Genomic DNA, 20,715 nt, shown 5'->3' with positions numbered 1-20,715 from the left:
AGCAGGAACCCTGGCTGATTTCCCCTCTCTCTCTAACCCAGGGGTCACTGGACAGGGATCAGGAGCAGGAACCCTGGCTGATTTCCCCCCTCTCTCTAACCCAGGGATCACTGGACAGTGATCAGGAGCAGGAACCCTGGCTGATTTCCCCTCTCTCTCTCTAACTCAGGGATCACTGGACAGGGATCAGGAGCAGGAACCCTGGCTGATTTCCCCTCTCTCTCTAACCCAGGGATCACTGGACAGGGATCAGGAGCAGGAACCCTGGCTGATTTCCTCTCTCTCTCTCTAACCCAGGGATCACTGGACAGGGATCAGGAGCAGGAACCCTGGCTGATTTCCCCTCTCTCTCTCTAACCCAGGGATCACTGGACAGTGATCAGGAGCAGGAACCCTGGCTGATTTCCCCTCTCTCTCTCTAACCCAGGGATCACTGGACAGTGATCAGGAGCAGGAACCCTGGCTGATTTCCCCTCTCTCTCTCTCTAACCCAGGGATCACTGGACAGGGATCAGGAGCAGGAACCCTGGCTGATTTCCCCTCTCTCTCTAACCCAGGGATCACTGGACAGGGATCAGGAGCAGGAACCCTGGCTGATTTCCCCTCTCTCTCTAACCCAGGGATCACTGGACAGGGATCAGGAGCAGGAACCCTGGCTGATTTCCCCTCTCTCTCTCTCTAACCCAATGATCAGTTGACAGCGATGAGGATTGACTGACCAAGCACCATTGCCTGGAGACCCTGCTCACCTCTCTCTCCACGTCCGTTATTGCGAACAATTGTCCCTCTCACAGCCTCGGAGCTCCTTCACCGATTCCCAGGGGACGTTGATCTCTCCATCAGCTGGTCCTGGCTCTGAGCAGGGTGCGAGTTATCAGCCTTCTCCCCACGCCCTCTTCCCTCAGTGCTGAGCTCACAGGAGAGCTTGAGCCCAGTTCAGCTCACACAATCTCCTCCCTAATCGTCACTGGAAACACTGCTCCACCCAAAGTTTACCAGTCCCAGCTGTCAACCCAACATCTCCCTCTCCTTAACCCTTTTCTACCTCTCTCCCCTGCCACGCCCTGCATTCTACCCCAGTCCATATAAATCAGCCAGGGTCCCTGCTCCTGATCCATTCTGCCTGTGGAAGTGAGTCCCTCATTCTCCCCACTCCCCATGGGGGCGTGTCCCACATTCTTCACAGCTTGGTCTGGGGCTCCTGCTCTGCCCAACACCACAAGGAACTACCAAAGATCATGAATGGAGCCCAATCCATCACGCAAACCAGCCTCCCATCCATTGACTCTGTCTACACTTCCCGCTGCCTCGGGAAAGCAGCCAGCATAATTAAGGACCCCACGCACCCCGGACATTCTCTCTTCCACCTTCTTCCGTCGGGAAAAAGATAGAAAAGTCTGAGGTCACGTACCGACCGACTCAAGAACAGCTTCTTCCCTGCTGCTGTCAGACTTTTGAATGAACCTACCTCGCATTAAGTTGATCTTTCTCTACATCCTAGCTATGACTGTAACACTACATTCTGCACTCTCTCCTTTCCTTCTCTATGAACGGTATGCTTTGTCTGTATAGCGTGGAAGAAACAATACTTTTCATTGTATCCCAATACATGTGATAATAGTAAATCAAATTCTCCCCACTCCTTGTGGGAGCGCGTCTCACATTCTCCCCCACTCCCCGTGGGAGCGCGTCTCACATTCTCCCCCACTCCCCGTGGGAGCGCGCCCCACATTCTCCCCACTCCCCGTGGGAGCGCGTCCCACATTCTCCCCACTCCCCGTGGGAGCGAATCCCACATTCTCCCCACTCTCCGTGGGAGCGAGTCCCATATTCTCCCCACTCCCCGTGGGAGCGCGTCCCACATTCTCCCCACACCCCGTGGGAGCGCGCCCCACATTCTCCCCACTCCCCGTGGGAGCGCGTCCCACATTCTCCCCACTCCCCGTGGGAGCGAATCCCACATTCTCCCCACTCCCCGTGGGAGCGCGTCCCACATTCTCCCCACTCCCCGTGGGAGCGAATCCCACATTCTCCCCACTCTCCGTGGGAGCGAGTCCCATATTCTCCCCACTCCCCGTGGGAGCACGTCCCACATTCTCCCCACACCCCGTGGGAGCGCGCCCTACATTCTCCCCACTCCCCGTGGGAGCGCGTCTCACATTCTCCCCCACTCCCCGTGAGAGCGCGTCCCACATTCTCCCCACTCCCCGTGGGAGCGCGTCTCACATTCTCCCCCACTCCCCGTGGGAGCGCGTCCCACATTCTCCCCACTCCCCGTGGGAGCGCGTCTCACATTCTCCCCCACTCCCTGTGGGAGCGAATCCCACATTCTCCCCACTCTCCGTGGGAGCGAGTCCCACATTCTCCCCACTCTCCGTGGGAGCGCGTCCCACATTCTCCCCCACTCCCTGTGGGAACGAGTCCCACATTCTCCCCCACTCCCCGTGGGAACAAGTCCCACATTCTCCACACTCCCCGTGGAAGTGCGTCCCACATTCTCCCCAAAAGAGATGGGGGAGATACTAAATGGTTTTTTTGCATCCGTATTTACTGAGGAAACGGGCATGGAGTCTACGGAAATAGGGCAAACTGGTAGGGAGGTCATGGAACCTTTACAGATTAAAGGGGAGGAGGTGCTCGCTGTCTTGAGGCAAATCAGAGTGGATAAATCCCCAGGACCAGACAGGGTATTCCCACGGACCTTGAGGGAAGCTAGTGTTGAACTTGCAGGGGCCCTGGCAGACATATTTAAAATGTCAGGATTCACGGGGGAGGTGCCGGATGATTGGAGGGTGGCTCATGTTGTTCCGTTGTTTAAAAAAGGTTCCAAAAGAAATCCGGGAAATTATCGGCCAGTAAGTTTGACGTCGGTGGTGGGCAAGTTATTGGAAGGTGTGATAAGGGATAGGATCTACAAATATTTGGATAGACAGGGACTTATTAGGGAGAGTCAACATGGCTTTGTGCGTGGTAGGTCATGTTTGACCAATCTATTAGAGTTTTTCGAGGAGGTTACCAGGAATGTGGATGAAGGGAAGGCGGTGGATGTTGTCTACCTGGATTTCAGCAAGGCCTTTGACAAGGTCCCTCATGGGAGGTTAGTTAGGAAGGTTCAGTCGCTAGGTATACATGGGGAGGTAGTAAATTGGATAAGACACTGGCTCAATGGAAGAAGCCAGAGAGTGGTTGTGGAGGATTGCTTCTCTGAGTGGAGGCCTGTGACTAGTGGTGTGCCGCAGGGATCGGTGTTGGGTCCATTGTTGTTTGTCATCTATATCAATGATCTGGATGATAATGTGGTAAATTGGATCAGCAAGTTTGCTGATGATACAAAGATTGGAGGTGTAGTGGACAGTGAGGAAGGTTTTCAAAGCTTTCAGAGGGATTTGGACCAACTAGAAAAATGGGCTGAAAAATGGCAAATGGAATTTAACGCAGACAAGTGTGAGATATTGCACTTTGGAAGGACAAACCAAAGAAGAACGTACAGGGTAAATGGTAGGACTCTGAAGAGGGCAGTTGAACAGAGGGATCTGGGAATACAGGTACAGAATTCCCTAAAAGTGACGTCACAGGTGGATAGGGTCGTAAAGAGTGCCTTTGGTACATTGGCCTTTATAAATCGGAGTATCGAGTATAAAAGTTGGAGTGTTATGGTAAGGTTATATAAGGCATTGGTGAGGCCGAATTTGGAGTATTGTGTACAGTTTTGGTCACCTAGTTACAGGAAGGATGTAAATAAGATTGAAAGAGTGCAGAGAAGGTTCACAAGGATGTTGCCGGGACTTGAGAAGCTGAGTTACAGAGAGAGATTGAATAGGTTGGGACTTTATTCCCTGGAGCGTAGAAGATTGAGGGGAGATTTGATAGAGGTGTATAAGATTTTGATGGGTATAGATAGAGTGAATGCAAGCAGGCTTTTTCCACTGAGGCTAGGGGAGAAAAAAACCAGAGGGTATGGGTTAAGGGTGAAAGGAGAAAAGTTTAAAGGGAATATTAGGGGGGGCTTCTTCACGCAGAGAGTGGTGGGAGTGTGGAATGAGCTGCCGGATAAAGTGGTAAATGCGGGCTCACTTTTAACATTTAAGAAAAATTTGGACGGGTTGATGGATGAGAGGGGTGTGGAGGGATATGGTCCAAGTGCAGGTCAGTGGGACTCGGCATAAAATGGTTCGGCACAGACAAGAAGGGCCAAAAGGCCTGTTTCTGAGCTGTAATTTTCTATGGTTCTATGGAGCGAGTCCCACATTCTCCCCACTCCCCGTGGGAGCGCGTCCCACATTCTCCCCACTCCCCGTGGGAGCGCGTCCCACATTCTCCCCCACTCCCCGTGGGAGCGCGTCCCACATTCTCCCCACTCCCCGTGTGAGCGAGTCCCACATTCTCCCCACTCCCCGTGGGAGCGCGTCCCACATTCTCCCCCACTCCCCGTGGGAGCGCGTCCCACATTCTCCCCACTCCCCGTGTGAGCGAGTCCCACATTCTCCCCACTCCCCGTGGGAGCGAGTCCCACATTCTCCCCCACTCCCCGTGGGAGCGAGTCCCACATTCTCCATACTCCACGTGGGAGCGAGTCCCACATTCTCCCCGACTCCCCGTGGGAGCGAGTCCCACACTCTCCCCACTCCCCATGGGAGCGAGTCCCACATTCTCCCCACTCCCCGTGGGAGCGAGTCCCACATTCTCCCCACTCCCCGTGGGAGCGAGTCCCACATTCTCCCCACTCCCCGTGGGAGCGAGTCCCACATTCTCCCCACTCCCCGTGGGAGCGAGTCCCACATTCTCCCCCACTCCCCGTGGGAGCGAGTCCCACATTCTCCCCACTCCCTGTGGGAGCGAGTCCCACATTCTCCCCACTCCCTGTGGGAGTGAGTCCCACATTCTCCCCACTCCCCGTGGGAGCGAGTCCCACATTCTCCCCCACTCCCCGTGGGAGTGAGTCCCACACTCTCCCCACTCCCCGTGGGAGCGAGTCCCACATTCTCCCCCACTCCCCGTGGGAGCGAGTCCCACATTCTCCATACTCCACGTGGGAGCGAGTCCCACATTCTCCCCGACTCCCCGTGGGAGCGAGTCCCACACTCTCCCCACTCCCCATGGGAGCGAGTCCCACATTCTCCCCACTCCCCGTGGGAGCGAGTCCCACATTCTCCCCACTCCCCGTGGGTGCGAGTCCCACATTCTCCCCACTCCCCGTGGGAGCGAGTCCCACATTCTCCCCACTCCCCGTGGGAGCGAGTCCCACATTCTCCCCCACTCCCCGTGGGAGCGAGTCCCACATTCTCCCCACTCCCTGTGGGAGCGAGTCCCACATTCTCCCCACTCCCTGTGGGAGTGAGTCCCACATTCTCCCCACTCCCCGTGGGAGCGAGTCCCACATTCTCCCCCACTCCCCGTGGGAGTGAGTCCCACACTCTCCCCACTCCCCGTGGGAGCGAGTCCCACATTCTCCCCACTCCCTGTGGGAGCGAGTCCCACATTCTCCCCGCTCCCCGTGGGAGCGAGTCCCACATTCTCCCCACTCCCCGTGGGAGCGAGTCCCACATTCTCCCCCACTCCCCGTGGGAGCGAGTCCCAAATTCTCCCCGCTCCCTGTGGGAATGATACCCCAAGCATCTCCAGTCAATACTTCACACTCTTTCAAATACCTCAGCACCACTTTTAACATGGACACCTGAACAGTGCACAGTGCTCCCAGTGTGGTCTAACCGAGGGATACGGAGACCGGAACTGTGCACGGTGCTCCCAGTGTGGTCTAACCGAGGGATACGGAGACCGGAACTGTGCACAGTGCTCCCAGTGTGGTCTAACCAGGGATACGGAGATCGGAACTGTGCACAGTGCTCCCAGTGTGGTCTAACCGAGGGATAGGGAGACCGGAACTGTGCACAGTGCTCCGAGTGTGGTCTAACCCAAGGACACGGAGACCGGAACTGTGCACGGTGCTCCGAGTGTGGTCTAACCGAGGGATAGGGAGACCGGAACTGTGCACAGTGCTCCGAGTGTGGTCTAACCCAGGGATACGGAGACCGGAACTGTGCACAGTGCTCAGAGTGTGGTCTAACCCAGGGATACGGAGACCGGAACTGTGCACGGTGCTCCGAGTGTGGTCTGAGGGATACAGAGACCGGAACTGTGCACGGTGCTCCCAGTGTGGCCTAACCAAGGGATAGGGAGACGGGAACTGTGCATGGTGCTCCCAGTGTGGCCTAACCGAGGGATACGGAGACTGGAACTGTGCACAGTGCTCCCAGTGTGGTCTAACCGAGGGATACGGAGACTGGAACTGTGCACGGTGCTCCCAGTGTGGTCTAACCAAGGGATATTGAGACTGCAACTGCGCATGGGGCTCCCAGTGTGGTCTGAGGGATACTGAGACCGGAACTGTGCACGGTGCTCCCAGTGTGGTCTAACCGAGGGATACGGAGACCGGAACTGTGCACGGTGCTCAGTGTGGTCTAACCGAGGGATACGGAGACCGGAACTGTGCACGGTGCTCCCAGTGTGGTCTGACCAAGGGATACGGAGACTGGAACTGTGCATTGGGCTCCCAGTGTGGTCTAACCGAGGGATACGGAGACTGGAACTGTGCACAGTGCTCCTAGTGTGGTCTAACTGAGGGATACGGAGACTGGAACTGTGCACCGTGCTCCCAGTGTGGTCTGACCAAGGGATACGGAGACTGGAACTGTGCATTGGGCTCCCAGTGTGGTCTAACCGAGGGATACGGAGACTGGAACTGTGCACGGTGCTCCCAGTGTGGTCTAACCGAGGGATATGGAGACTGGAACTGTGCACAGTGCTCCCAGTGTGGTCTAACTGAGGGATATGGAGACTGGAACTGTGCATGGTGCTCCCAGTGTGGTCTGAGGGATATGGAGACCGGAACTGTGCACAGTGCTCCCAGTGTGGTCTAACTGAGGGATACGGAGACTGGAACTGTGCACAGTGCTCCCAGTGTGGTCTGAGGGATATGGAGACCGGAACTGTGCACGGTGCTCCCAGTGTGGTCTAACCGAGGGATATGGAGACTGGAACTGTGCGCGGTGCTCCCAGTGTGGTCTAACCGAGGGATACGGAGACTGGAACTGTGCATTGGGCTCCCAGTGTGGTCTGACCAAGGGATACGGAGACTGGAACTGTGCACAGTGCTCCCAGTGTGGTCGAACCGAGGGATTGGGAGACCGGAACTGTGCACAGTGCTCCCAGTGTGGTCTAACCGAGGGATACGGAGACTGGAACTGTGCACGGTGCTCCGAGTGTGGGTCTAACCGAGGGATACGGAGACTGGAACTGTGCAGTGCTCCCAGTGTGGTCTAACCAAGGGATATTGAGACTGCAACTGTACACAGTGCTCCCAGTGTGGTCTAACCGAGGGATACGGAGACTGGAACTGTGCACGGTGCTCCCAGTGTGGTCTCACCGAGGGATACGGAGACTGGAACTGTGCACGGTGCTCCCAGTGTGGTCTAACCGAGGGATACGGAGACCGGAACTGTGCACAGTGCTCAGTGTGGTCTAACCGAGGGATACGGAGACTGGAACTGTGCACAGTGCTCCCAGTGTGGTCTAACCGAGGGATACGGAGACCGGAACTGTGCACGGTGCTCAGTGTGGTCTAACCGAGGGATACGGAGACCGGAACTGTGCACAGTGCTCCTAGTGTGGTCTAACTGAGGGATACGGAGACTGGAACTGTGCACAGTGCTCCCAGTGTGGTCTGACCAAGGGATACGGAGACTGGAACTGTGCATTGGGCTCCCAGTGTGGTCTAACCGAGGGTTACGGAGACTGGAACTGTGCACGGAGCTCCCAGTGTGGTCTAACCGAGGGATATGGAGACTGGAACTGTGCACAGTGCTCCCAGTGTGGTCTAACTGAGGGATATGGAGACTGGAACTGTGCATGGTGCTCTCAGTGTGGTCTGAGGGATATGGAGACCGGAACTGTGCATGGTGCTCCCAGTGTGGTCTAACCGAGGGATATGGAGACTGGAACTGTGCATGGTGCTCTCAGTGTGGTCTGAGGGATATGGAGACCGGAACTGTGCATGGTGCTCCCAGTGTGGTCTAACCGAGGGATACGGAGACTGGAACTGTGCACAGTGCTCCCAGTGTGGTCTGAGGGATATGGAGGCCGGAACTGTGCACGGTGCTCCCAGTGTGGTCTAACCGAGGGATATGGAGACTGGAACTGTGCGCGGTGCTCCCAGTGTGGTCTAACCGAGGGATACGGAGACTGGAACTGTGCACGGTGCTCCCAGTGTGGTCTAACCGAGGGATACGGAGACCGGAACTGTGCACAGTGCTCCCAGTGTGGTCTAACCGAGGGATACGGAGACTGGAACTGTGCACAGTGCTCCCAGTGTGGTCTAACCGAGGGATACGGAGACCGGAACTGTGCACGGTGCTCAGTGTGGTCTAACCGAGGGATACGGAGACCGGAACTGTGCACAGTGCTCCTAGTGTGGTCTAACTGAGGGATACGGAGACTGGAACTGTGCACAGTGCTCCCAGTGTGGTCTGACCAAGGGATACGGAGACTGGAACTGTGCATTGGGCTCCCAGTGTGGTCTAACCGAGGGATACGGAGACTGGAACTGTGCACGGAGCTCCCAGTGTGGTCTAACCGAGGGATATGGAGACTGGAACTGTGCACAGTGCTCCCAGTGTGGTCTAACTGAGGGATATGGAGACTGGAACTGTGCATGGTGCTCTCAGTGTGGTCTGAGGGATATGGAGACCGGAACTGTGCACGGTGCTCCCAGTGTGGTCTAACCGAGGGATATGGAGACTGGAACTGTGCAAGGTGCTCTCAGTGTGGTCTGAGGGATATGGAGACCGGAACTGTGCATGGTGCTCCCAGTGTGGTCTAACCGAGGGATACGGAGACTGGAACTGTGCACAGTGCTCCCAGTGTGGTCTGAGGGATATGGAGGCCGGAACTGTGCACGGTGCTCCCAGTGTGGTCTAACCGAGGGATATGGAGACTGGAACTGTGCGCGGTGCTCCCAGTGTGGTCTAACCGAGGGATACGGAGACTGGAACTGTGCATTGGGCTCCCAGTGTGGTCTGACCAAGGGATACGGAGACTGGAACTGTGCACGGTGCTCCCAGTGTGGTCGAACCGAGGGATTGGGAGACCGGAACTGTGCACAGTGCTCCCAGTGTGGTCTAACCGAGGGATACGGAGACTGGAACTGTGCACGGTGCTCCGAGTGTGGGTCTAACCGAGGGATACGGAGACTGGAACTGTGCAGTGCTCCCAGTGTGGTCTAACCAAGGGATATTGAGACTGCAACTGTACACAGTGCTCCCAGTGTGGTCTAACCGAGGGATACGGAGACTGGAACTGTGCACGGTGCTCCGAGTGTGGGTCTAACCGAGGGATACGGAGACCGGAACTGTGCACAGTGCTCCCAGTGTGGTCTAACCGAGGGATACGGATACTGGAACTGTGCACGGTGCTCCCAGTGTGGTCTAACCGAGGGATACGGAGACCGGAACTGTGCACGGTGCTCCCAGTGTGGTCTAACCGAGGGATACGGAGACCGGAACTGTGCACGGTGCTCCCAGTGTGGTCTAACCGAGGGATATGGAGACTGGAACTGTGCACGGTGCTCCGAGTGTGGGTCTAACCGAAGGATACGGAGACTGGAACTGTGCAGTGCTCCCAGTGTGGTCTAACCAAGGGATATTGAGACTGCAACTGGACACATTGCTCCCAGTGTGGTCTAACCGAGGGATACGGAGACTGGAACTGTGCACGGTGCTCCGAGTGTGGGTCTAACCGAGGGATACGGAGACCGGAACTGTGCACGGTGCTCCCAGTGTGGTCTAACCGAGGGATACGGAGACCGGAACTGTGCACGGTGCTCCCAGTGTGGTCTAACCGAGGGATATGGAGACTGGAACTGTGCACGGTGCTCCCAGTGTGGTCTAACCGAGGGATACAGAGACCTGAACTGTGCATGGTGCTCCCAGTGTGGTCTAACCGAGGGATACGGAGACTGGAACTGTGCACGGTGCTCCCAGTGTGGTCTAACCGAGGGATACGGAGACTGGAACTGTGCACGGTGCTCCCAGTGTGGTCTAACCGAGGGATACGGAGACCGGAACTGTGCACGGTGCTCCCAGTGTGGTCTAACCGAGGGATACGGAGACCGGAACTGTGCACAGTGCTCCCAGTGTGGTCTAACCGAGGGATACGGAGACTGGAACAGTGCACGGTGCTCCCAGTGTGGTCTAACCGAGGGATACGGAGACCGGAACTGTGCACAGTGCTCCCAGTGTGGTCTAACTGAGGGATACGGAGACTGGAACTGTGCACAGTGCTCCCAGTGTGGTCTAACCGAGGGATACAGAGACTGGAACTGTGCACGGTGCTCCCAGTGTGGTCGAACCGAGGGATACAGAGACTGGAACTGTGCACGGTGCTCCCAGTGTGGTCGAACCGAGGGATACAGAGACTGGAAGTGTGCACGGTGCTCCCAGTGTGGACCTCAATAGACAACAATTGAGATATACAGGAGCTGCTGCATCTATTTGACAGAGGGGTTGGGGGACAGGGGGGGGGGGCCTGGTGCCTGAACAGAGAGACGATGGACACAGATGGGAAAGGAAATATTCTTTATTCAGTTCCCTCTTTGTGAGGATTCAATCTCCCCCAACTCCTCCGCACTCCCTCTGCTCAATCCTCTTCCTCGTCATCTGCAACTCCACCACCACCCTGGGCCTTCTTGGCATTTTTCCTCTTGACGCGGCCCGGACGGCCGCCACCGTACGGTGACCTCAGCGAGAAGTCGATGTGCTTCTGAGAGTCGAGGCGCACGATGTAAGACGGGATGTTGACCACTTGCTTGCGGACCCTGGGGCAGAGAGAGGGAGGTGAGTCTCGAACAATAAGCCCCAGTCAGGCCAAGGAGGTCCGGGGTCAAGCAGACATTACCTTCTCCACAGCTGTCAGACCGAGTGGGAGCAGAGAGCTCTCTCTCCGAGGCAAGGTATACAGTCACACACTGCAGTGACCTTGCTGAATAATAAGCACCCTAAATCATTCCAACTCCCCGCGTCCCCCAGGGATCATCTTCTGCACAGAAAAGACAAAAAGTGGTTTGTGTTCAACAGTGAGGAGGGAGCTTTACTCTGTATCTAACCCCGTGCTGTATCTGTCCTGGGAGTGTTTGATGGGGACAGTGTAGAGGGAGCTTTACTCTGTATCTAACCCCGTGCTGTACCTGTCCTGGGAGTGTTTGATGGGGACAGTGTAGAGGGAGCTTTACTCTGTATCTAACCCCGTGCTGTACCTGTCCTGGGAGTGTTCGATGGGGACAGTGTAGAGGGAGCTTTACTCTGTCTCTAACCCCGTGCTGTACCTGTCCTGGGAGTGTTTGATGGCGACAGTGAAGAGGGAGCTTTACTCTGTATCTAACCCCGTGCTGTCCCTGTCCTGGGAGTGTTCGATGGGGACAGTGTAGAGGGAGCTTTACTCTGTCTCTAACCCCGTGCTGTACCTGTCCTGGGAGTGTTTGATGGCGACAGTGAAGAGGGAGCTTTACTCTGTATCTAACCCCGTGCTGTCCCTGTCCTGGGAGTGTTTGATGGGGACAGTGTAGAGGGAGCTTTACTCTATCTAACCCCGTGCTGTACCTGTCCTGGAAGTGTTTGTTGGGGGACAGTGTAGAGGGAGCTTTACTCTGTATCTAACCCCATGCTGTACCTGTCCTGGGAGTGTTTGATGGCGACAGTGCAGAGGGAGCTTTATTCTGTATCTAACCCCGTGCTGTACCTGTCCTGGGAGTGTTTGATGGGGGACAGTGTAGAGGGAGCTTTACTCTGTATCTAACCCCGTGCTGTACCTGTCCTGGGAGTGTTTGATGGGGACAGTGTAGAGGGAGCTTTACTCTGTATCTAACCCCGTGCTGTACCTGTCCTGGGAGTGTTTGATGGGGGACAGTGTAGAGGGAGCTTTACTCTGTATCTAACCCCGTGCTGTACCTGTCCTGGGAGTGTTTGATGGGGGACAGTGTAGAGGGAGCTTTACTCTGTATCTAACCCTGTGCTGTACCTGTCCTGGGAGTGTTTGATGGGGACAGTGTCGAGGGAGCTTTACTCTGTATCTAACCCCGTGCTGTACCTGTCCTGGGAGTGTTTGATGGGGACAGTGTAGAGGGAGCTTTACTCTGTATCTAACCCCGTGCTGTCCCTGTCCTGGGAGTGTTTGATGGGGGACAGTGTAGAGGGAGCTTTACTCTGTATCTAACCCCGTGCTGTCCCTGTCCTGGGAGTGTTTGATGGGGGACAGTGTAGAGGGAGCTTTACTCTGTATCTAACCCCGTGCTGTACCTGTCCTGGGAGTGTTTGATGGGGACAGTGTAGAGGGAGCTTTACTCTGTATCTAACCCCGTGCTGTACCTGTCCTGGGAGTGTTTGATGGGGGACAGTGTAGAGGGAGCTTTACTCTGTATCTAACCCCGTGCTGTACCTGTCCTGGGAGTGTTTGATGGGGACAGTGTAGAGGGAGCTTTACTCTGTATCTAACCCCGTGCTGTACCTGTCCTGGGAGTGTTTGATGGGGACAGTGTAGAGGGAGCTTTACTCTGTATCTAACCCCGTGCTGTACCTGTCCTGGGAGTGTTTCATGGGGACAGTGTAGAGGGAGCTTGACTCTGTATCTAACCCTGTGCTGTACCTGTCCTGGGAGTGTTTGATGGGGACAGTGTAGAGGGAGCTTTACTCTGTATCTAACCCCGTGCTGTATCTGTCCTGGGAGTGTTTGATGGGGGACAGTGTAGAGGGAGCTTTACTCTGTATCTAACCCCGTGCTGTACCTGTCCTGGGAGTGTTTGATGGGGACAGTGTAGAGGGAGCTTTACTCTGTATCTAACCCCGTGCTGTACCTGTCCTGGGAGTGTTTGATGGGGGACAGTGTAGAGGGAGCTTTACTCTGTATCTAACCCCGTGCTGTACCTGTCCTGGGAGTGTTTGATGGGGACAGTGTAGGGGGAGCTTTACTCTGTATCTAACCCCGTGCTGTACCTGTCCTGGGAGTGTTTGATGGGGACAGTGTAGAGGGAGCTTTACTCTGTATCTAACCCCGTGCTGTTCCTGTCCTGGGAGTGTAACGGGACAGTGTAGAGGGAGATTTACTCTGTATCTAACCCCGTGCTGTTCCTGTCCTGGGAGTGTAACGGGACAGTGTACTTTCAGTGAAGGGTCGGACTTGGTGAAAGGTCAGACATGTCCCTCCTGAGGCGACAGGGTGGCAGAGTGGTTGGCACTGCTGCCTCACAGCACCAGGGATTCAGGTTTGATTCCCGGCTTCAGTCACTGTGTACAGTCTGCACACACTCCCCGTGTCTGCGTGGGTTTCCTCCCTCACTCCAAAGATGTACAGGTTCGGTGGATTGGCCGTGCTAAATTTACCTTTAGTGTTTGGGGATTCGCAGGGCAAATGTGTGGGGTTGTGGGAATAGGGCCTGGGTGGGATTGTGGTGGGTGCAGACTGGATGGGCCGAATGGCCTCCCCCCTGCACGGTGGGGATCGTCTACCTGATGTGTCTCTGCCGGATTAGCACACGAGCGTGATGGATCGACTTTGCAAGGCCCAGTTTGAAGACCTGAGTCTGGAGCCGTCTCTCCAGGAAATCCTCGATCTTCAGGCCCAGGATGTAATCCAGCTTCATCTTGGTTTCATCGAGGACCCCAATGCGTACTAGTCGGCGGAGGAGAGCGTTACCTGTGAGGGGAGGGTGTGGGGGGGAGGGCACAGAGGGACAGCTGTCAATGCACGCAGCGGAGAGACACGTCAGCACAGGGGGGGGGGGGGTGGCCCCTCAGCCAAGTCTCAGAGTTAAAACATTCAACACCGGGCATCTGACAGGGATAACAGTTCATCACTGACCTGGCAGAGAGGGGGGGACACCTGCAACTGGCTAACAGCAAGCCCCCTCCCCACCCTTACAGCAAGCAAATCCTGCTCAGGCTGTCATTCACAACCCCCCCCCCCCCCCCCAACCTCAGGACAGGGAGTTCTTACCTTCAAACAGTCGTTTGGGATCTTTCTCATCCAGAGTTAGCAGCTCCCTCGCCGCCTTGCGGATTTTGGCCAAGGTAAACTTCACCCTCCAGACCTCACGCTTATTCCGGAGCCCATACTCGCCTACAGAGGGCAGAGAGAGAAGCCTCCATTACAGGGTGGTACAGAGCAGGGCTGGTCAGATACACAGGACCGTGGCCAAGGAAATCTAACCCTGGAAAGTGAGACCTGGTGGACTTTGGGAGAACCAGGCAAGGGAATACAGAATGAAACAGCAGGATGCTGGGACAGAGGACCCAGAGAGAGTCATAGAGGTTTACAGCATGGAAACAGGCCCTTCGGCCCAACTTGTCCATGCCGCCCTTTTTAAAAACCCTAAACTAATCCCAACTGCCCGCATTTGCCCAGAGTTTAGGGGGCACGTCTCGAGTGATCCCTGGAGGCAGGACAGGTAGATATGGTGGTCAAGGTTTATGGAAACATTTGCCTTTATAAGAGCAGGGTTATGATGGAACTGTATAAAATGCTGGCTGGGTCACAGCTGGAGCACTGTGTGCAGTTCTGGTCACCACACCATAGGAAGGATGTGAATGCACTGGAGGGAGTGCAGAGGAGATTCACCAGGATGCTGCCTGGGACGGAGTGTTTCAGCGACGGGGAGAGGCTGGGGTTAGAGCAGAGAAGACTGGGGGGGAACCTGATTTGAGTACATCGGAAGGAACTTTTCCCCTTCGAGGGATCAGTAACCGGTGGGGTGAAGGGGGCATAGCCTTAAGATGGGGGGGGGCGAGGAGGGGAGGAGAGAGAAGGCAATAAATTAGAGGAAAAACTTCCCCACCCAGAATCTGGAACTCTGAAAGGATGGGAGACAGGAAAACCCACAACATTTCAGAGGAAAACCCACAACATTTCAGAGGTCTTCAAGAGCAGGGGGAGATGAAGAGATCAGGGGGCAGACACAGAGAGAGGGGGACGCAGAGAGGGCAGGGAGAGAGGGGGACGCAGAGAGGGCAGGGAGAGAGACAGAGACACGCGGGGGGGGGGGTGTTGTGTCTCACCGATCAGCTTGAGCTCCTGGTCCAGACGGGACTTCTCGAATGGGCGGCGTGGGGCCACGTACGTCTTGCTGCAGACCCAGGACCTGGCGACGGGCATGATTGCTCAGAGCCTGCGCAAGGGGGCAAAGCAAACAGCAGTTAACCAGCGACGGTACTGATCCGTCCCAGCACCCACCACAGTTCAGCGCTCCCCCAGGAGCATGTCCGAGAGCTTGGAGGCCGCTCAGCGAGGGACACTGACCGGTACTATGGTCTCCACACGTTTGATCTCCGGCCTGGGATCGGGCTGTGCGAACATCCAGGACAGGAGCAAAACGCCACCTGGTCTGGGTGCCAGACACGGACGGAGAAAACCATGCGCACATAGCCCTGGGCCGCGGGGGGGACAACCCACTTAATAACACCCCCAATACCCACCACCCTGCCTACCACACAGCAAGACCCCACAGGGAAGATCAGCTTCCATCTGCAGTAAAGAGGTCCCCAGTGGACACATGGGGCGTTGAGGAAACCTCCCCCAACCACACAGCAAGACCCCACAGGGAAGATCAGCTTCCACCTCAAGACCAGCTTCCCTGCTGCTATCAGATTTTTGAATCGCCCAATCTTATATGAAGTTGATCTTTCGCGACACCCTAGCTGTAACTAACACTGGTACCGCATGGTAGGTTGTTGCATAAGGTTAAATCTCACCGGATCCAGGGTGAGGTATCTAAATGGATACAAAATTGGCTTCTTGACAGAAGCCAGAGGGTGGTTGCAGAGGGTTGTTTTTCAAACTGGAGGCCTGTGACCAGCGGTGTGCCTCAGGGATCAGTGCTGGGCCCACTGTTATTTGTCATTTACATTAATGATTTGGATGAGAATATAGGAGGCATGGTTAGTAAGTTTGCAGATGACACCAAGATTGGTGGCATTGTGGACAGTGAAGAAAGTTATCTCCGATTGCAACGGGATCTTGATCAATTGGGCCAGTGGGCTGACGAATGGCAGATGGAGTTTAATTTAGATAAATGGGAGGTGATGCATTTTGGTAGATCGAACCAAGGGAAGACTTAGTTAATGGCAGGGCGTTGGGGGGAGTTACAGAACAAAGATCTAGGGGTTCATAGCTCCTTGAAAGTGGAGTCACAGGTGGACAGAGTGGTGAAGAAGGCATTCGGCATGCTTGGTTTCATCGGTCAGAACATTGAATACAGGAGTTGGGACGTCTTGAAGTTGTACAAGGCCACACTTGTCACATGTATTAGTACAAAGTGAAAAGTATTGCTTCTGACAAGCTAAGTGGGCAAACCATACCGTTCATAGAGAAGGAAACGAGAGTGCAGAACGTAGAGAAAGATCAATGAGGTCCATTCAAGTCTGATGGCAGCAAAGAAACAGAAAAAATGCAGCACAATACAGGTCCTTCAGCCCAGAGTTGTGCCAAACATGTCCCTACCTTAGCGATTACTAGGCTTACCTATAACCCTCTATCTTACTAAGCTCCATGTACTTATCTCCAAGTCTCTTAAAAGATCCTATCGAATCCGCTTCCTCCACTGTTGCTGGCAGCCCATTCCACGCACCCACCACCCTCTGAGTGAAAAACTTACCCCTGACATCTCCTCTGCACCTACCCCCCAGCACCTTAAACCTGTGTCCTCTCGTAGCAGACATTACAGCCCTGGGAAAAAGCCTCTGACTGTCCACTCGATCAATACCTCTCAACATCTTATACACCTCTATCAGGTCACCCCTCATCCTTCGTCTCTCCAAGGAGAAAAGGCCGAGCTCACTCAACCTATCCTCATAAGGCATGCTCCTCAACCCAGGCAACATCCTTGTAAATCTCCTCTGCACCCTTTCTATGGCTTCCACATCCTTCCTGTAATGAGGCGACCAGAACTGAGCACAGTACTCCAAGTGGGGTCTGACCAGGGTCCTATACAGCTGCAACATTATCTCACGACTCCTAAACTCAATTCCTCGATTGATCAAGGCCAGTACACCATACGCCTTCTTAACCACAGCCTCAACCTGCACAGCTGCTTTGAGCGTCCTGTGAACTCAGATCCTTCTGATCTTCCACTCTGCCAAGAGTCCTACCATTAATATTATATTCTGCCATCCTATTTGATCTGCCAAAATGAACCACCTCACACTTATCTGGGTTGAACTCCATCTGCCACTTTTCCGCCCAGTCTTGCATCCTATCAATGTCTCGCTGCAACTTCTGACATCCCTCTACACTATCCATAACACCACCAACCTTTGTGTCATCAGCAAACTTGCCAACCCATCCCTCCACTTCCTCATCCAGGTCATTACTAAAAATCACAAAGAGTAAGGGTCCCAGAACAGATCCCTGGGGCACTCCACTGGTGACCAACCTCTATACAGAATATGACCCATCTGTGGGCAAGCCAGTTCTGGATCCACAAAGCAATGTCCCCTTTGGATCACATGCCCCCTCACTTTCTCAATAAGCCTTGCTTATCTACAATAAGCATCTCATCAAATGCCTTGCTGAAGTCCATATAAACTACATCTACTGCTCTTTTTTCATCAAAAAATTCAATCAGGCTCGTAAGGCATGACCTGCCTTTGACAAAGCCATGCTGACTATTCTTAATCATATTATACCTCTCCAAATGTTCATAACTCCTGCCTCTCAGGATCTTCTCCATCAACTTACCAACCACTGAGGTTAGACTCACTGGTCTATAATTTCCAGGGCTATCTCTACTCCCTTTCTTGAATAAAGGAACAACATCCGCAATCCTCCGGAACCTCTCCTGTCTCCATTGATGATGCAAAGATCATCGCCAGAGGCTCAGCAATCTCCTCCCTCGTCTCCCACAGTAGCCTGGGATACATCCCATCCGGTCCCAGCGACTTATCTAACTTGATGCTTTTCAAAAGCTCCAACACACCCTCTTTCTTAATATCTACATGCTCAAGCTTTTCAGTCCACTGCAAGTCTGTGCTACAACCACCAAGATCCTTTTGCACAGTGAATACTGAAGTAAAGTATTCATTAAGTACCTCTGCTATTTCTTCCGGTTCAATACAAACTTTCCCACCGTCACACTTGATAGGTCCTATTGTAGATATTATAGAAATGATATCATTAAACTGGAAAGAGTGCAGAAAAGATTTACAAGGATGCTACCAGGACTTGATGGTTTGAGTTATAAGGAGAGGCTGGATAGACTGGGACTTTTTTCTCTGGAGCGTAGGAGGCTGAGGGGTGATCTTATAGAGGTCTATAAAATAATGAGGGGCACAGATCAGCTAGATAGTCAATATCTTTTCCCAAAGGTAGGGGAGTCTAAAACTAGAGGGCATAGGTTTAAGGTGAGAGGGGAGAGATACAAAAGGGTCCAGAGGGGCAATTGTTTCACCCAGAGGGTGGTGAGTGTCTGGAACGAGCTGCCAGAGGCAGTAGTAGAGGTGGGTACAATTTTGTCTTTTAAAAAGCATTTAGACAGTTACATGGGTACGATGGGTACAGAGGGATATGGGCCAAATGTGGGCAATTGGGATTAGCTTAGTGGTTAAAACTGGGCAGCACGGACAAGTTGGGCCGAAGGGCCGGTTTCCATGCTGTAAATCTGACTCCATTCTGCACTCTCTCCTTCTCTATGAACGGTATGCTTTGTGTGTTTAACGCACAACAAACAGCACCGGAATCAGACCGAGACAGGGAGCAAAACCCGGACCCCCCGGGACACAGGGGCCGGGAATCCGCATGGGCGCTGCACCCCCACCCCCCCCCACCCACACCCCCCCCCACCCCCCACCCACACACCCCCCACCCACACACCCCGGGACACAGGGGCCGGGAATCCGCATGGGCGCTGCACCCCCACCCACCCACACCCCCCCCCACCCACACCCCCCCCCACCCACACCCACACACCCCGGGACACAGGGGGCCGGGAATCCGCATGGGCGCTGCACCCCCACCCACACCCCCCCCCACCCACACCCCCCCCCACCCACACCCACACACCCCGGGACACAGGGGGCCGGGAATCCGCATGGGCGCTGCACCCCCACCCACAGGATCGCACCCGGGCCCGGGGCTCTGCACCGGGACCCGCGCCGCCTCCCTCTCCCGGTGATTCCCGGTCCCCATCCCACTGCCGCCGCGCTCACAGCCCCAGAGCCCGCTCCCCCCCCCGGCCCGGCCCGGCCCGGCTCCCCCCGCCTGTCCCTCAGCCCCGCTCCCGGAACCGCACCTGCCGCGTCCGCCGCACAAAGAGAGCGCGCTTCCGCCGCCGCCGCTTTATATAGACCCTGGCCCCATGGCCCCGCCCCCAGCCCCGCCCCCCTGCCCCCGCCTCGCGCCCCGCCCCCAGCCCGCCCCTGGCCCCGCCCCCAGCCCGCCCTGGCCCCGCCCCCACCCCGGCACTGGCCCCCGCCCCTGGCCCCGCGTGGCGTCACTTCCCCATGACGTCTCCATGTTATTCGGTTTCTCCCCGCCCCCCCCCCGGTTCCGCCTCCAACAAAACTCTGGCCAATCAGAGCGGCGGGAGCGGGTTTCAATCAGTTTAATTTGCGGGAGGCGGGGCTGATGACGGTTGGAGAAATCGAGGTCACTTCCGGCGGTGACGTCACAGCCAACGCACCTCCTTTGTTTCTGACCCCCGCGTTTATACAATTCCCCATTTCCCGGAGCTCCGGGTGAAGCAGCAGCGCCTCCCGCCGGGAGCGCCGATGTTTTTATTTCCCAAATTCGCGGCTGAAAACCGTTAAGGATTGGCGGGGTGTCTGACGTCACGTCCGGCGATGAGCTGAGGGGTCGCTGACCCGGATGGAAACGTCTCCCCCGCGGTTTCCGGTCCCACCGACCCGGCTCCGCCCTGATGTCACTTCCGCCCCACCTGCTTCTTAAAAAACCCTGAGAGTTCCCCCCTCCCCCCCAAACCACACCCCCCCAAAACCACACCCCCCCAAAACCACACCCCCCCAAAACCACACCCCCCCCAAAACCACACCCCCCCCAAAACCACACCCCCCCCAAACCACACCCCCCCCAAACCACACCCCCCCCAAACCACACCCCCCCCAAACCACACCCCCCCCAAACCACACCCCCCCCAAACCACACCCCCCCCAAACCACACCCCCCAAACCACACCCCCCAAACCACACCCCCCCCAAACCACCCCCCCCCAAACCACCCCCCCCCAAACCACACCCCCCCCAAACCACACCCCCCCCAAACCACACCCCCCCAAACCACACCCCCCCAAACCACACCCCCCCCAAACCACACCCCCCCCAAACCACGCCCCCCCCAAACCACGCCCCCCCCAAACCACGCCCCCCCCAAAACCACACCCCCCCCAAAACCACACCCCCCCCAAAACCACACCCCCCCCAAACCACCCCCCCCAAACCACACCCCCCCAAACCACACCCCCCCCAAACCACACCCCCCCCAAACCACACCCCCCCCAAACCACACCCCCCCCAAACCACACCCCCCCCAAACCACACCCCCCCCAAACCACACCCCCCCCAAACCACACCCCCCCCAAACCACACCCCCCCCAAACCACACCCAAACCACACCCCCCCCAAACCACACACCCCCCAAACCACACACCCCCCAAACCACACCCCCCCA

General features: G+C 55.8%; 1 protein-coding gene and 2 non-coding genes across 4 annotated transcripts; all 3 read right to left on the bottom strand.

Moving 5' to 3' along the window:
• Positions 1-10,613: 10,613 nt before the first annotated feature.
• rps9 (ribosomal protein S9) lies at positions 10,614-19,346 on the bottom strand. 2 transcript variants are annotated; one of them, XM_078205770.1, is made up of 5 exons: positions 19,322-19,346; positions 15,096-15,205; positions 14,038-14,160; positions 13,551-13,737; positions 10,614-10,867 (listed from the first exon to the last, which is right to left on the bottom strand). In XM_078205770.1, exons 2-5 carry the CDS (start codon positions 15,190-15,192, stop codon positions 10,690-10,692), a joined length of 585 nt encoding a protein of 194 aa, XP_078061896.1. In that variant the 5' UTR covers positions 15,193-15,205; positions 19,322-19,346; the 3' UTR covers positions 10,614-10,689. The 2 variants fall into 2 exon arrangements, with proteins under 2 accessions (XP_078061896.1, XP_078061897.1); XM_078205771.1 differs by lacking the exon at positions 19,322-19,346 and adding an exon at positions 18,123-18,173.
• Positions 13,839-13,906, bottom strand: LOC144487689 (small nucleolar RNA R38). Its single transcript, XR_013496443.1, has one exon. It is a non-coding gene; the product is annotated as a small nucleolar RNA R38 (small nucleolar RNA).
• LOC144487690 (small nucleolar RNA SNORA23) lies at positions 15,294-15,466 on the bottom strand. The gene has a single exon (XR_013496444.1). It is a non-coding gene; the product is annotated as a small nucleolar RNA SNORA23 (small nucleolar RNA).
• Positions 19,347-20,715: the final 1,369 nt, after the last annotated feature.

This window comes from Mustelus asterias, unplaced genomic scaffold, assembly GCF_964213995.1.
Source record: "Mustelus asterias unplaced genomic scaffold, sMusAst1.hap1.1 HAP1_SCAFFOLD_976, whole genome shotgun sequence".
Lineage (NCBI taxonomy): Eukaryota > Metazoa > Chordata > Chondrichthyes > Carcharhiniformes > Triakidae > Mustelus > Mustelus asterias.
This window is presented reverse-complemented; position numbering and strand designations above follow the sequence as displayed.